We start from the raw sequence: 14332 nt of genomic DNA, 5'->3' as shown, positions 1-14332 counted from the left end.
TGCTATGTTTACATTTGGGGTTAATCCAGCCTCTACTGGCTGTCTTCCGGACAGCCACTAAAGGCGCATCTGCGACGCAGGAGGCATATTTCGCCTCCATCATGCAGAGCGTCAATGGGATCGCATTGAGAAATGCCTTCCTATGGACACTTTGAATGTGCGTGCGGCATTTGCCGCGCATGCGCATCTAGCTCCGCTGACGTCGGACGGGGGAGCTGACGTCAGCGGGGGAGGAGAGGTCACCAGCGCAGAGGAAGCCCGGCGCTGGATTAAGGTAAGTGGCTGAAGGGGTTTTAACCCTTTCAGCGTCACGGGAAGGGGACCCTGAGGGTGGGTGCACCCTCAGGGCACTATAGTGTCAGGAAAACCGCTTTGTTTTCCTGACACTATAGTGATCCTTTAAATCTAGGCATGCTCACTGGCAAATAAGGTCAAACAATTGAAATCAAAAATGCAGAATCAAAGGCATTTTAATATTTAATATTACATCAGATAAAGAATAAGAAATTGATTCTGAAATAAAAAGGGAGAAAAAAAAAAACACAACAAAGCCCACACTCACATTAATGACACGATACCACGAGAACAAAAGTAAAATTAGCCAAAGACAAATATCCCCTGAGAGTGCGTATTGATTGAATAGAACGTTAAGAAATGGAGTTGAACGTGATAGAACAAGAAGCTGGTGAGGTATGAATGTTGGCGATTTCTTTGTAACTGCCCCCAGGACACAGAAAACCACTCCTTCCTAAGTTGTCAGTAATTTTGACATTTCAAAGTTAGCACCTTCCACTGTTTAGCGGGTAGACCCCTTAATGTTTCTGTACAACAGATCCGTAAATGGTTCCACACAGCAATGCTCCAGGAGACATTTTGTACACATTCGCCTTCCTGGCAGACATAACAGCTCCTGCAATCAGAGCACGGATTTCACCCTTGCAACAGGCTTCTGGCTACTATCATCCGCATTACCTCATTGGTTCCTGTGAAAAAAAAAATATATATAGTTTTGTTTATGAATACACATTTACAGAAAGGGATACCCCAACTATGCTACAATGTCCCCCATCGAGAAGTTAGATTTGGATTCAGTGTTGGCTAGTCATTAACTGATGCTTTACAATTAGTGTCGATTTCTAAAATTACATTCAATGGATAATCAGTCTCTATGGTAGAAAGGCATATTTTTTCCAGCATAGCAACCTTTCAGCGGATGGCTTATTACCTCTCCAAATTAACTGATCGTCTCGAATGTCTGACTGTTTTTATGAGATCTCGTATATAGCCCACTGAGAAGGCTCTGTGTGATAAAGTGTGCGCATGTTTAACATGATTCATGGTCTCTGTAGCCAGTCACACTCACCCTCTAAGATCTGATGAACACGAATATCGCGGACATACTGCTGCACGGCATAGTCTTTTAGGTATCCATATCCTCCATGCATCTGCAGGGCTTGATTACACACCTACGGAAAGCAGTGGAATATTACAGACCTGGTCAGGAACAGCCTCAAGAACAAACAATGACTTCTCAGGTAAAACAAAACCAAAATAGCTACCAGCACCGCTTTCAGCCAATCAGCAATGCCCTAGCCTGGCGGCACTCTACACTCTAGCTATTGGCCGCTGGGTGAGGGGGGAAGGTTTAACCCCTCGAGGTAAGAGTGCTCCAGGGGGCCTCCTGGCGATATAACAGCATACTTTTGAGTTGTCTCTTTAATGCAAAACAAGTTCCCTAGCAAGACATCCACATCATCACAGCTCCTATTCTTTCAAGACCCAACACAAAGTACCCTACTGTGGAGACAATCACCGAGGACAATCACCGAGACCGGTAACACGCCGGCTCAGGGATGCAGGAATAGACTACAGATGGACACTACCAATCTGTACTAACCACAATGGCACTATCTTGAAATTCACCTCACCATCCGAAGCAGATCCATTCCTTCGAGCCCTAGGGCTCCCAGAGAGACCCGAGCCTCCAGAGATCCCGACCACTTTGCACGCTTGGGACCCCTCAAAGACTTTCCCTTTCACTCTCTGAACGAAAGACAGCCCGAGACCAGCTCCCAGAACTACACTGATGATGAGTGCATGGGCGTGTCACTATGTTATGTTTTTCTGTTCCTTACCATTTTTAATATGTTTTAGCTAACCAATGCTTACTCTAGTGAATAGCTTTATTGCCTAACCGAAAGTATCATACACTCCCCCCCACCCTCTCAGTGGCCCCTCTTCAGAGTGATCACATGGCCCGCTTGGTCCTAATTTGTAGAGGTGGGGACTGTCTGGGCTGTCAGACAGTCCCCCCAGACGGAGACGAACACTGATCGCCCGCGGGGGAATGGCGGCGATCGGTTAAGTGAATAGGAATACCGCGGATGTACTAGATACATCCGAGGTCCTGGGGGGCTAATAGATATATATATATTTAAATTATTTTATCTTCACTGAGTGCCTACCCGATGGCTTCCGATGCTCTGCTACACTGCCGGGCGCCACGTGGGGAAAGCCTCCTGGGGAGCGATCCCTCGGCGGTGGCAGTCAAAAGGTGTATTGCAGGATGCCATGACATGCTCACATTTGCCGCTTGACCCAGGTAAGTGACAGAGGTGGAAGCTATAGTGCCAGGAAAAGGAGTTTGTTTTCCTGGCACTATAGTTTCCCTTTAACTGTAAACAGGAAACACATGGAGTAGCATGTAACACTGTAACAAGGCTGTGTAATACAGAGGCAACTCCATGTGTTCACTATTTTGGCCAATTTAATTTTAGGAGTCATAAAAAGAGATTCTCCTAACCACGGACTGGCAAATTACCCAATATACACTTGTACTGGAAATCTTTCAGCTTCACAGAAGATGTAGAGCATTAACTGGACAGGCAGCGCCTACCTTAAAGCACTCCTCGGTAGCATAAAGCTTTGCCATAGCACAGAATGTAGCAGCATCTGCCTGTCCATCCTGTAAGGCCTGAGCTGCATGTCGAATCATCAGCCGGGCGGTGACCAGACGCGTTGCCATCTCTGCTAGCCCAAACTGCAGGTACTGTAAAAAAAAAGCAGAGAAATAGCTCAAAAGGAGATTTTAAGCACAGAACAGACTGAAGAATATTAACTGGCAATACTGGCGACTGGTGAATTACAGCACATACAATGCCACATACAATGCCGAACAGCCCTGGTAACGTGGCAGACAATTATTATTGAACTGCTGAACAGGAGAGGGGGTGTTTTGTTATTCAGATAGAAGGTTCTACACCTCAGTATAACAAATCATAAAGGCTGTTACATTGCGTCCTCTAGACAACATACCCATGAGTTATAAAACAAGCAATTAATTACAAATAGTGGGCTCTTGCCTGTTATTCCAGTAGGCACATTTTAAACAATAAATTAAGCAGTTACCTGATTATTAGCTAAAGGCTCCCCAAACTGCTTCCTCACAGAGAGATGGTCTCGGGCAAGTAACACAGAGGCGTGAGCTGCTCCGAGTGAACAGGATGCTGCATTCAGCAAAACAGACAGAGCAAGTTAATGGAGCAGGATACTCAATGCTGTGGACAGGCCTTACGGTCCATGAACCTTACCGATATTTATTCGGCCTCCATTCAGGCCTTGCATAGCAATACCAAACCCCTGACCCTCTTCGCCAACTCTATTGGTCACAGGAACCACGCAATCCTCGAATATAACCGCTCGTGTTGGCTGGGAGTTCCACCCGACCTGCAGTAACAAATACAAAAGAGGTTATTACCTAAACCGAGAATTCCAAACCAAAAAAGTCTGATTGTGAATATGGGGAATTGTTCAAACTGAGCAAATTTAGTCTAAATCAACTATTTGATCTTAAATGCATCACAATTCAATGTTCGGCAAATAAATCCTAAACAGAAGCATTAGGGAAATCAAACAAGATTGTATTACTAGCAAAACAAAAAGTATATATACAACGCACGTGCTCCCCAATGGTTAAAAATATATAAAATAGATTTACCAACTGTAACTGTAATTGTAAGAAGAACCTTCTAATCTTCTTAATATTAGTATAAAAAAATAGAATCTACAAACAGAAATAGACATGGAAAACATAGTATGATATGGGTTTTAAGATACCACACTATGTTTTTCCATGTCTATTTCTGTATACTAAGATTGTATTACTGCAAAGAGACAAGATATTTTATAAGTTAAAGGACCACTCTAGGCACCCAGACCACTTCAGCTTAATGAAGTGGTCTGGGTGCCAGGTCCAGCTAGGGTTAACTAATTTTTTTATAAACATAGCAGTTTCAGAGAAACTGCTATGTTTATCAATTAGTTAAGCCTTCCCCTATTTCCTCTAGTGGCTGTCTCACTGACAGCCGCTAGAGGCGCTTGCGTGATTCTCACTGTGAAAATCACAGTGAGAGCACCCAAGCGTCCATAGGAAAGCATTATGAATGCTTTCCTATGTGACCGGCTGAATGCGCGCGCAGCTCTTGCCGCGCGTGCGCATTCAGCCGACGGGGAGGAACGGAGGCGGAGAGGAGGAGGAGAGCTCCCCGCCCAGCGCTGGAAAAAGGTAAGTTTTAACCCTTTTCCCCTTTCCAGAGCCGGGCGGGAGTGGGTCCCTGAGGGTGGGGGCACCCTCAGGGCACTCTAGTGCCAGGAAAGCGAGTATGCTTTCCTGGCACTAGAGTGGTCCTTTAAATACAAAATAGCAGGAATGAGGTCTGATCGGATAAAGCAGGCCATTAGACAGTCAGCCCACCCCAGTGAATGCACCTATTGTCTCTCATTACACCTCTCTTTCCCCCACCTCTTTCCAATCCGTGCCCCTTCTGTCACCAGGGACTCCTCACCTCAAAACATCTTTATAAAGAAGAAGCTATTTTGAGTTGTTTTTACAAAATAGGAATATTCTTTCACACTCACCTTCCTCTCTTTCTTGCCAAAGCTGAGCCCTGGAGTCCCTTTCTCCACCACCAGACAGGAGATCCCTCGTGCACCACTGCCTCCCGTACGACACATCACCACATAGACATCAGTTTCTCCACCGCCGCTGATAAACGCCTGGAGAGGACACGTCGAAGAGGTCAATAAGCTGAATGCACACTCACATGCAATGCTTATAACTACACCAGTGAAAACCTTACCTTCGAACCATTAAGGATGTAATTGTCGCCATCTCTCTTGGCAGAAGTTAACAGGGATGCTGCATCACTACCGCTGCCTGACGGAAGACAAAAATAAAATAGTGGCAAAATAAATCAAAATAGATTATACAAGGCATGCTATGGACACAGTGTTAATTTATAGAATTGTTCATAAAGTGTCTTCAGCCTTTACAGCCAGTTCTTTTTCAAGGGACATGCTAAGAACCAAAACAACTCTAGCTTAACCCCTTAAGGACACATGACATGTGTGACATGTCATGATTGCCTTGTATTCCGGAAGTTTGGTCCTTAAGGGGTTAATGAAGCAGTTTTGGTGTATAGATCATGCCTCTGCAGTCTCACTGCTCAATTATCTGCCATTTTGGAGATAAATCACGTTGTTTATACAGCCCTAGACACTTATGGAAAGGGAGTCTAATTTTTTTTTAACTTCCCTTATTCCACGGTGTGTTGAATTTGGAGTTTTTTTTCTCTTTTATTTTTTCCTGAAGCCTGCAGCAGCCTGCTGTGTGTGATTAAAGTTCAATTAACAGGGCAGTGAAAAAGCACTAGTAATGTAAACACACTGTAAAAATATAACTTTTCTCATAGGAGGAGTGACTAGGGCTGCATAAACTTAATATTTTAACTCCTAAACACCAGAGAATTGAGCAGTGATACTTAAAGGGATACTATAGTGCCAGGAAAACAAAGCAGCTTTCCTGCTACTATTGGTTCCTACATTGTCCCCCTCGCGCTCGCCCCCATCCTCGGCACTAAAGGGCTAAAACCCCTTCTGTCACTTACCTGAATCCAGCGCCGATGTCCCTCGGCGCTGGGTCAGGCTCTGCCCACGCTCCTCCCCCGCCGATGTAAGCCAACGGGGGAGAAATAATTTGCATGCGTGGCCAGTACCACGCTCGTATTAGGATTCTCTATAAGAAAGCATTGAAACAATGTTTTCCTATGGGATTCCAGTGACGCTGGATGCCCTTACGCACAGCGTAAGGAGGTCCAGCGTAATTTAGGAGACTATTGGATGCTTAACCACCCGGAAGTCCCTCTAGAGGCTGTCTGGTAGATAGCGACTAGAGGTGAGTTAACCCTGAGAGGTAATTATTGCAATTTCTTGGAATCGGGCCATGAGACATTGCACCCAGACCACTTCAATGAGCTGAAGTGGTTTGGGTGCCTACAGTGTCCCTTTAAGCAAAGTTGTTTTGGTGGTTACAGTATCACTTTAAGGAAAGGTTTGTTGGTGTATCAATGAAAAGCACATATCGTATTTTCATCCATACAGTGTGCAGAGAGCAACTCCCCATCCCTTGCTGGATAGGCCAGCTGGCACTGGAAAGATATCCAATCAGCAATACACAACAACCAACCTTTTTGTTTTCTTTTACATATGTAGCCAAAATCCTCTCATGTCATAAATCTAACCCTATTCAGTCTTTATGGCTGCTCAATAATCAGTTGTTTACCTTAGTGTAGGATCATACCTCACCTGGTTCTGTTAGACAATACGACGCAAACTTGTCCATGCTACAAAGTGGAGGACAGAACGTATGCCTTTGGTCATCGTTACCAAATGTATCGATCATCCATACACACATGCTGTGGGTAAAAAACAAACAAAAAAAAAAAGTTGTCAGAGCTTCTCCTTGAAAGACAATGTATTGGTTTTAAGATCAAACAACGACAGACTGTGCTGGATCATCCGTACTTGTGAATGCTCATGTAGGCTGTCGTGCTCACACATCCCGTGGACAGAGCCTCAAAAATGATGGAGGTGTCAAGTCTGGAGAGTCCGGCTCCCCCAACATCCGGCTGTATGTAAATACCCCCAAACCCAAGCTGTGCCGCCTTCCGCATGGTCTCCACCGGGAATATTTCCTGCAGAAGAAGAAATCAGACAGATGGATAAAGCACTACATTGTGGTATAGCTTCAAGGATCATTCTACTCACATTTACAGCATCGTCCTGTATTTAGAGTTCTCACCTAATCATGGCATGTGTACAGCATTTTCAAACACTATCGCTTAAAATAAATGTACTGAGCAAAGATAATCGGGTTTATTCAAGACATGGAAATGTGGAAAATTCAGAAGGTAACTGCAGATTGTATAACCAAATAGTCAATCCTGTACTGTTGGGTTTTACACCCCTCCTCCTATAGACTGTAAGCTTGTTTGAGCAGAGCCCTCTTCAACCTATTGTTCCTGTAAGTTTCTATAATTGTCTCATTTATTGTTAAATCTTCCCCTTTAATAATATTGTAAAGCGCTACGGAATATAATAATAACAATTTTATTGAGGTTTTGTATTGAAGTTTTTTCTGCAATTTGCAATTCTCTTCATTCATTTATTGGACAAAAAACGGACCAACATTTTCTTGCTTTTGTTAGAAAAATAATGGGATTTACTCAGTAAACTAGGCATTTTGAAGCTGCCATGGTCAATATTCTATGGTCGGGTACCATGGCCAATTCTCTATGGTCAGCTACCATGGTCAATTCTCGACGGTCCTCACCTTTTCATCCCACTCCGCCATACGAGGTGCCATCTCTCGGGAAGCAAAATCAAACGCTACTTTCTGAAACTCCTTCTGTTCTTCATTCAGCCCAATGGAGGCTGCAAATCAGAGAGCGACAGGAGGAGAAAATGTATTAAGTAGTTAGTGACATATATTTACAGTGATAGTTCCATTTGATAACTTAGCATCATGTTTCCGATTTCGACCCTTTTCTTTATAACAATGCATGTTGCAGGTGGCAAAGTCTACACACATTTTGTTCAATTTTAGGAAACCATAGAATCACTAAGAGCATTGTAACACTATTTTACATGAAAACACTGCTGTTTATATCCCAGACAATTCTGGTCTTCCCACAGCTTGACATCACAGAGTCAGATGTTACCCTTAAGCATAGTTACATAGGCTGAAAAGAGACTTGCGTCCATCAAGTTCAGCCTTTCTCACATTTGTTTTTTTGCTGTTGATCCAAAAGAAGGCAAAAAAAACAAAAAAAACAGTTTGAAGCACTTCCAATTTTGCAACAAACTAGGAAATAAATTCCTTCTTGACCCCAGAATGGAGTGCTCTGGGTGCCCATAGTGTCCCTTTAATGCAGTGCTCTGGGTGCCAGTAGGGTCCCTTTAATGCAGTGTTCTGGGTGCCCATAGTGTCCCTTTAATGCAGTGCTCTGGATGCCAATAGTGTCCCTTTAATGCAGTGCTCTGGGTGCCAGTAGGGTCCCTTTAATGCAGTGTTCTGGGTGCCCATAGGGTCCCTTTAATGCAGTACTCTGGGTGCCCATAGTGTCCCTTTAATGCAGTGCTCTGGGTGCCCATAGTGTCCCTTTAATGCAGTGCTCTGGGTGCCTGTAGGGTCCCTTTAATGCAGTGCTCTGGGTGCCCATAGGGTCCCTTTAATGCAGTACTCTGGGTGCCCATAGGGTCCCTTTAATGCAGTGCTCTGGGTGCCCATAGGGTCCCTTTAATGCAGTGCTCTGGGTGCCCGTAGTGTCCCTTTAATGCAGTGCTATGGGTGCCCGTAGTGTCCCTTTAATGCAGTGCTCTGGGTGCCCGTAGTGTCCCTTTAATGCAGTGCTATGGGTGCCCATAGTGTCCCTTTAATGCAGTGCTCTGGGTGCCTGTAGGGTCCCTTTAATGCAGTGCTCTGGGTGCCCATAGGGTCCCTTTAATGCAGTACTCTGGGTGCCCATAAGGTCCCTTTAATGCAGTGCTCTGGGTGCCCATAGGGTCCCTTTAAGAAGGACATCAATGGCAGGACCCACACACGTCACGTGACCTTTTCCAAGATGGCGGCCTCCTGGCTTCCCATTGCCCTCAGTGAAGGCCGGTGTGTACTAGCGCCCCCCGGTGGGCCATACCGTCTATGCAGGAGGCCATCCCTCTGGCCGGAGCCGCTGGGCGCTGGTAAAGGCTCCCCAGCCTGCGGGCCAACAGCACTGCTCCTCGGCATCTCCCCGCCATGTCTGTCAGCCAGCGCGCAGTGCATCACGGGACATGTAGTCCTCCACAGCCCAGACTCCTACAGTAAGCGGCTCGCAGGACTACAATTCCCGTGACCGCTTGCGGGCAGTACTGCGGGAGAAGCGAGGATCCTGATTGGCTGGTGGAGGGGGTGCGCCTTAAAGGGCCAGTGACCGGTGTTCCTGCAGTGTCCCATGGGCCAGGCTGGGGGAATATTTACATTAATTTAACTGTGATTATTATATTTATTATTATTATAACTAGATAATATATTAATATACTCATTGCACAATTAATATACTGATACAGTCATTTAATATAAAATAATGTAAAATCAGATGGTAATAAAAAGGGGAATCTGCAGATGATTACTCAGAGTTCTAATAAATTATGGGACTTTTTCTTTAGTTTTATTTTCAGTGGACGGCTGACATTTGAAGCGTATTATAATGCCTCGGGCTAAGAGGAAGCGAGCATCGTCTGAGAGTGAGTACACACTTCCAGGCACCGCTGCTGGGCTATGCACTAACAAGGCCAACTTAAATTATACGGGCCTCATCCACTAAGCCGTGAGAAATCCAGAACAATATGGCTCGGAATTCAGCAGCAATCTAGGGATCCATTGCTTTATATTGAAACACCTTCTCTTATTGCGATAACGTTTCTTTACAGATTCCACAGAACCAGCAGCCGAAGCAGGTGATAAGGAGGTGGAAAAGACTGTGACGAGCGGCGCCATCACCGCTAAAAATAAATCTGCGCAGAAGACGGGCGAGCCAGAGGAATACGCACACTGGCTGGTAAAATCTGAGCCGGAGAGCAGGATGGACAAAGGGATAGATATGAAGGTAGGAGACATGTGCCTGACCGTATTCTCCCCACTCTAGCATAGAAACATCCATCGCAAGGATCTGGTTTCCACTTTGTAGCAATGCACAGTCCAGAAGAGCTACAGATCTTAAATATCTATTTATTAACGTGTTCAGAGAGTGAGATTCCACAATCTGCCGAATGGTTTAATCGTGTCAGAGAATGTTCAGTGATTTGTAGAGCAATCTGTGTAATACACCAGCAGAGCAGTGTCAAGCCTTTCGCCTCCAGCTATTGAAGGACTACAAATCCCATAATCCCCTGACAGCCAATTAACTGCCTTGTTGCGCCTTCAATCAAGAAGTGGTTGCAATTATTGTCCAGCTATATAGTAGATCTCCATCTCCATACTGTGACGGGCAGACTGGCAGATCTCAATATTTACTTCCTGGTGAAACCTATTTTAAACACATCACCCAGTGATTTGCGTGTCTGACGGCTGCGCTGTGCCATGTTCTTACATTTCAGTTCGGAATCGAGGATTTGAAGAGTCAGCCTAATCAGACTGCCTGCTGGGATGGAGTCAGGAACTATCAGGTGTGTTTGGGTTTTGTTTTCTCAGACTAAAGCTACAAGTTTTAGCATTTATAGATCATGTCATTTAAAGGGTTACTCCAAGCACCATAACAACTTCAGTGTTTTTTTGCATTACAGATCTGCATTACAATAAGCTTTAAAAGGGTAAATTGTTACATTCAGTGTGTGGATTTTCTCCTTTAGTTCTGTTTATATTTACCGTGTTTCTCTTCCCATCCACTGTGCAGGCAAGAAACTTCATGAGAAAAATGAAGACTGGGCAAAAAGTCTTCTTCTATCACAGTAACTGTAAGGAGCCCGGCGTTGCGGGCGTGGTGAAGGTATACACTGATGAGTGTGGAATTATCACATGTACCAGAGAGCCGTGTTTATTTGTTTTATTCCTTACACTTATACGTAGATCAGCCACAACCCTAAAACCACTGACCGGTAACGTGAATAACGGATTATATTGTTACAACGGCGCCTGTCAATAGGTGGAATATATTGGGCAGCAAGTGAACAGTCAGTTTGTGACTTTCTCGTGTAGCATCTCCAAAATTGCAAGTCTTGCAGGGTGTTCCTGGTATGTAGTGGTTCGTATCTACAAAGGGTTGTGTAAGGAAGGACAACCTATGAAATGACATCAGGGTCCTGGGTGCCCAAGTCTCATTGATGCACTTGTGGAGGAAAAGCTAGCCCACCTGGTCTGAAATACCCAATGCTGGCCATGGTAGAAAGGTGTCAGAACACGCAGTGCATTGCAGTTTGCTGCATAGCCGCAGACCGGTCAGAGTGCCCATGATGATACCCCCCCCCCCCCAAGCACCTTTAATGTGGAAATGAGCATCGGAACTGGACCATGGAGCCATGGAAGAAAGTTGCCTGATCCGATGAATCATGTTTTCTTTGAGATCAAATTGACGTCCCAAGTGCGTGTGTAAAATTTTCCAGGGGGAAGAGATGGCAGCAGGATGCATTTTGGTTTTTCAATCTGATTGAGCATCTGTGGAATGTGCTGGAATAAGCTCATTTTCATCACTAATACTTCGTGTTAGATGTATGAATACCAAATGTAAAGATGCAGTTTTTATTTAATTTTATGTTGCTGATCCAGTTGAACAGCTTTGCACTTAAATGGTCACTGGTCTCCTGTCCAGACAGTTTCAGTCCGCTGTCCATGACTTTTTTATTTGGTACAATGCTGTATTCCCAACATCTACAGAATAGGGCATGCAGCTACAGCACAGGTTATAACGGAGTACAGCAACGTACTCCAATCTGTAATGAATTACATCATTCTAAATAGCTTTAATTGTTGTCCTTGGAATGCAATGTTGTTTTGATACTTGCTCTTTAAAAGATAACACTAATGTTTGTATGGTGACTTTCCCTGAGGATAGCTATTTTGAAGATACTCAAGTTCATAAAAGACAAGTCTTATAACTTTCCTAAAATACATATTTGCAATACTTATTTGAAGGGACCCTCTAAGCACCAAAACCTTAGCTTAATAAAGTGGTTTTGGTGTAGAGATCTGCCATTTAGGAGTTAAATCACTTTAAGTCGCTGTTGCAATACAGCCCTTTTGCGGAGATTCATGCAACCTCCTTGGACACTTCCTGTAAAGAGATCCAATGTTTATACTTCCTGTATTGCATTGTTTTATTTACAATTTCATATCTCCTGTTCTGTTAATAGTCTGCTAGAGTCTCTTATGTGTGATTGCAGTTCAAGTAACAGAGCAAGAGATCAGAACTTCTAAAGTAAACACACTGTGCTGTAAGATTGGCAGTCACAGCTAGAGGAGGTGTGACCTGGACTGCATAAACAGAAGCAAAAGTGATTAAACAAAAAAAAGTATTGAGACTGCAGGGACATAAGCTTAATTAGCAGTTTTGGTGCTTAGTGTGCCTAGTGTGCCTTTAACCCCTTAAGGACCAAACTTCTGGAATAAAAGGGAATCATGACATGTCATGTGTCCTTAAGGGGTTAAAACAAATTGTTACTACACCATTGGAAGCCATATGTTGTGACAGACCTGAGAAGCACATTGCTTTCCATTTTACCAAACTGCTCTCTATAATATTATATACTAAATACAGATTGTAAAAGAAGCCTACACGGACCACACACAGTTTGATCCAAAAAATCCACATTATGACTCCTCGAGCAGCCGGGACAACCCCAGATGGTTCATGGTAAGTGTGAGACCCAACCAGTTCACATTGGAGGTGAGGTTCCAGAATTAGTCACCTAGAATAGGACTAAACATGTTTTTAGCAGTTACAGCAGCAAGAACCTGAAGTTTAGTTAAAACGTTCCATAATCTGCCTTCTGAGACAGATACCTTGTTATAGTGCGCCAGTCTTAATGGACGTACTGTCTTGGCACATCTGTGTAAATCTTACAGTAACATTATGAATTTAATGCGGCACACATCGTCACTTTTGGCAGTAGCTTAATATTAACACTGCGTGCATCACACAAACACTAAAGGTTTAGAGGACGCAGAAGGTGCTGCTGTATGTTAAAGGGAGATGTCCTTCCTGTACAGGTGGATGTGCAGTTTGTCCGGATGCTGAACCGTTTCATTCCGCTGGCAGAGCTCAAACAGATTCACCTAAAGCACAAAGCTTCGGGGGGCCCATTGAAGAACATGGCTCTTTTTACCCGAGCAAGGCTGTCAGTGCAGCCCCTAACACAAGGTGAGTCTGGACGGGCAGGGGGACAGGTAGAATCCATAGCCCAACTTGTCACCTTCTGTGCCATCCTAATCTGATTTATGAAGGCATGGTTACAAATCCTTGCTAAACTGCTCCACCTAGTGATAGAACTTGAAATATTCTGTCAGGTTCAGGAAGGATGTACAAAGAAGGGAGATTAATAAATTAGATTGCAGCATTTTGGCTAAAATTCCATACTATAGTGGATGAAGCTATAGAATGCGTAACAGTTATGTCTTTAACACAATATATTATCAGCGTCTTAGTATAGCAGAAACTGGGCTAATCCTCCTTTTAAATGTCCTGCCTTTATCCTAGTTTATAGTAAGGAAGTTTGGGTATTCATTCATTTGCATTTTTTTTCTTTTTCTTGCACAGAGGAGTTTGACTTTATCGTAAGTCTGGAAGACGTTAAAGCGTAGGATTGCACGCAGTGGGCGTGGCTTTAACGGAAAGTTGTTGCTCAGCAGATCTGCCCCTAAATCACCCCAGTGGATCAGAGGATTATATTGACATTATCGCTTCCATTCCAGGTGTGAGGAATGAAGTGTGTTTGTATATTTCTGGACCACGTTTCCAATGATGCTCATACAAAGTTCAAATTAATACAGTAATCAGTTTGCCATCACTCTTCTATAGTTTTTTTTTTTCGTTTTTTTATATGTATGTAATAAAACTTGAATTTCCTATTTGTTTGTATTCAAGTGATAGATTTATACGTGGGTTCGCTACAGTCCAATTTTGGATGCTGTGATTTTATTGTACTTTACAAAACTGGCCACATGCAGGACTTCCTCATTGAAGTGATCCGGGTGAAGTGCCCCTGTCCTCCCTGGCAATGTTAATTATTTCTCAAACTGCGACATTTACATGGTCTACCAGACAGCCAATAAAGGCGCTTCCTGCATATTCACTGAGTTAAGATAATTGGATATTCTCATGGTTTATATGAATACATCCGGTGTCTTAAACATCCCTACAGGAAAGCATTGATTCATTGAGGTCTTACGGGGAGGTTGCTGGAAAGATGTAAGTGAAAAGAGGTGTGTGTGTGTGTATTATTTACAGATAATTTATGGGGACAG

General features: G+C 43.8%; 2 protein-coding genes across 3 annotated transcripts; one reads left to right on the top strand and one right to left on the bottom strand.

Moving 5' to 3' along the window:
* Nucleotides 1-455: 455 nt before the first annotated feature.
* ACAD8 (acyl-CoA dehydrogenase family member 8) lies at nucleotides 456-9140 on the bottom strand. The gene is made up of 11 exons (XM_063435725.1): nucleotides 9033-9140; nucleotides 7670-7770; nucleotides 6862-7031; nucleotides 6643-6752; nucleotides 5139-5215; nucleotides 4918-5055; nucleotides 3591-3726; nucleotides 3409-3506; nucleotides 2897-3049; nucleotides 1364-1466; nucleotides 456-983 (listed from the first exon to the last, which is right to left on the bottom strand). The coding sequence occupies exons 1-11, from the start codon at nucleotides 9133-9135 to the stop codon at nucleotides 931-933; spliced, it is 1242 nt and encodes a 413-aa protein (XP_063291795.1). The 5' UTR covers nucleotides 9136-9140; the 3' UTR covers nucleotides 456-930.
* THYN1 (thymocyte nuclear protein 1) lies at nucleotides 9114-13876 on the top strand. Of its 2 annotated transcripts, none has more exons than XM_063435726.1 (8): nucleotides 9114-9311; nucleotides 9544-9621; nucleotides 9808-9983; nucleotides 10474-10542; nucleotides 10770-10862; nucleotides 12627-12722; nucleotides 13079-13229; nucleotides 13626-13876. In XM_063435726.1, exons 2-8 carry the CDS (start codon nucleotides 9585-9587, stop codon nucleotides 13667-13669), a joined length of 666 nt encoding a protein of 221 aa, XP_063291796.1. In that variant the 5' UTR covers nucleotides 9114-9311; nucleotides 9544-9584; the 3' UTR covers nucleotides 13670-13876. The 2 variants fall into 2 exon arrangements, with proteins under 2 accessions (XP_063291796.1, XP_063291797.1); XM_063435727.1 differs by having other exon boundaries at nucleotides 9305-9367.
* Nucleotides 13877-14332: the final 456 nt, after the last annotated feature.

Source organism: Pelobates fuscus, chromosome 11 (assembly GCF_036172605.1).
Source record: "Pelobates fuscus isolate aPelFus1 chromosome 11, aPelFus1.pri, whole genome shotgun sequence".
In the NCBI taxonomy this organism is placed as follows: Eukaryota; Metazoa; Chordata; class Amphibia; order Anura; family Pelobatidae; genus Pelobates; species Pelobates fuscus.
This window is presented reverse-complemented; position numbering and strand designations above follow the sequence as displayed.

Bases quoted from the DNA above. Each gene is read 5' to 3' on its own strand.
- THYN1 (XM_063435726.1), top strand. From the start codon at position 9,585: ATGCCTCGGGCTAAGAGGAAGCGAGCATCGTCTGAGA. The intron at 9,622-9,807 runs GTGAGTACACAC...GTTTCTTTACAG, and splicing joins GAAGCGAGCATCGTCTGAGA to ATTCCACAGAACCAGCAGCC. The intron at 12,723-13,078 runs GTAAGTGTGAGA...CTTCCTGTACAG, and splicing joins ACAACCCCAGATGGTTCATG to GTGGATGTGCAGTTTGTCCG.
- ACAD8 (XM_063435725.1), bottom strand. From the start codon at position 9,135: ATGGCGGGGAGATGCCGAGGAGCAGTGCTGTTGGCCCGCAGGCTGGGG. The intron at 3,507-3,590 runs GTAAGGTTCATG...TGCTGAATGCAG, and splicing joins TGGAGGCCGAATAAATATCG to CATCCTGTTCACTCGGAGCA. The intron at 984-1,363 runs GTGAGTGTGACT...TTTTTTTCACAG, and splicing joins TGTTCATCAGATCTTAGAGG to GAACCAATGAGGTAATGCGG.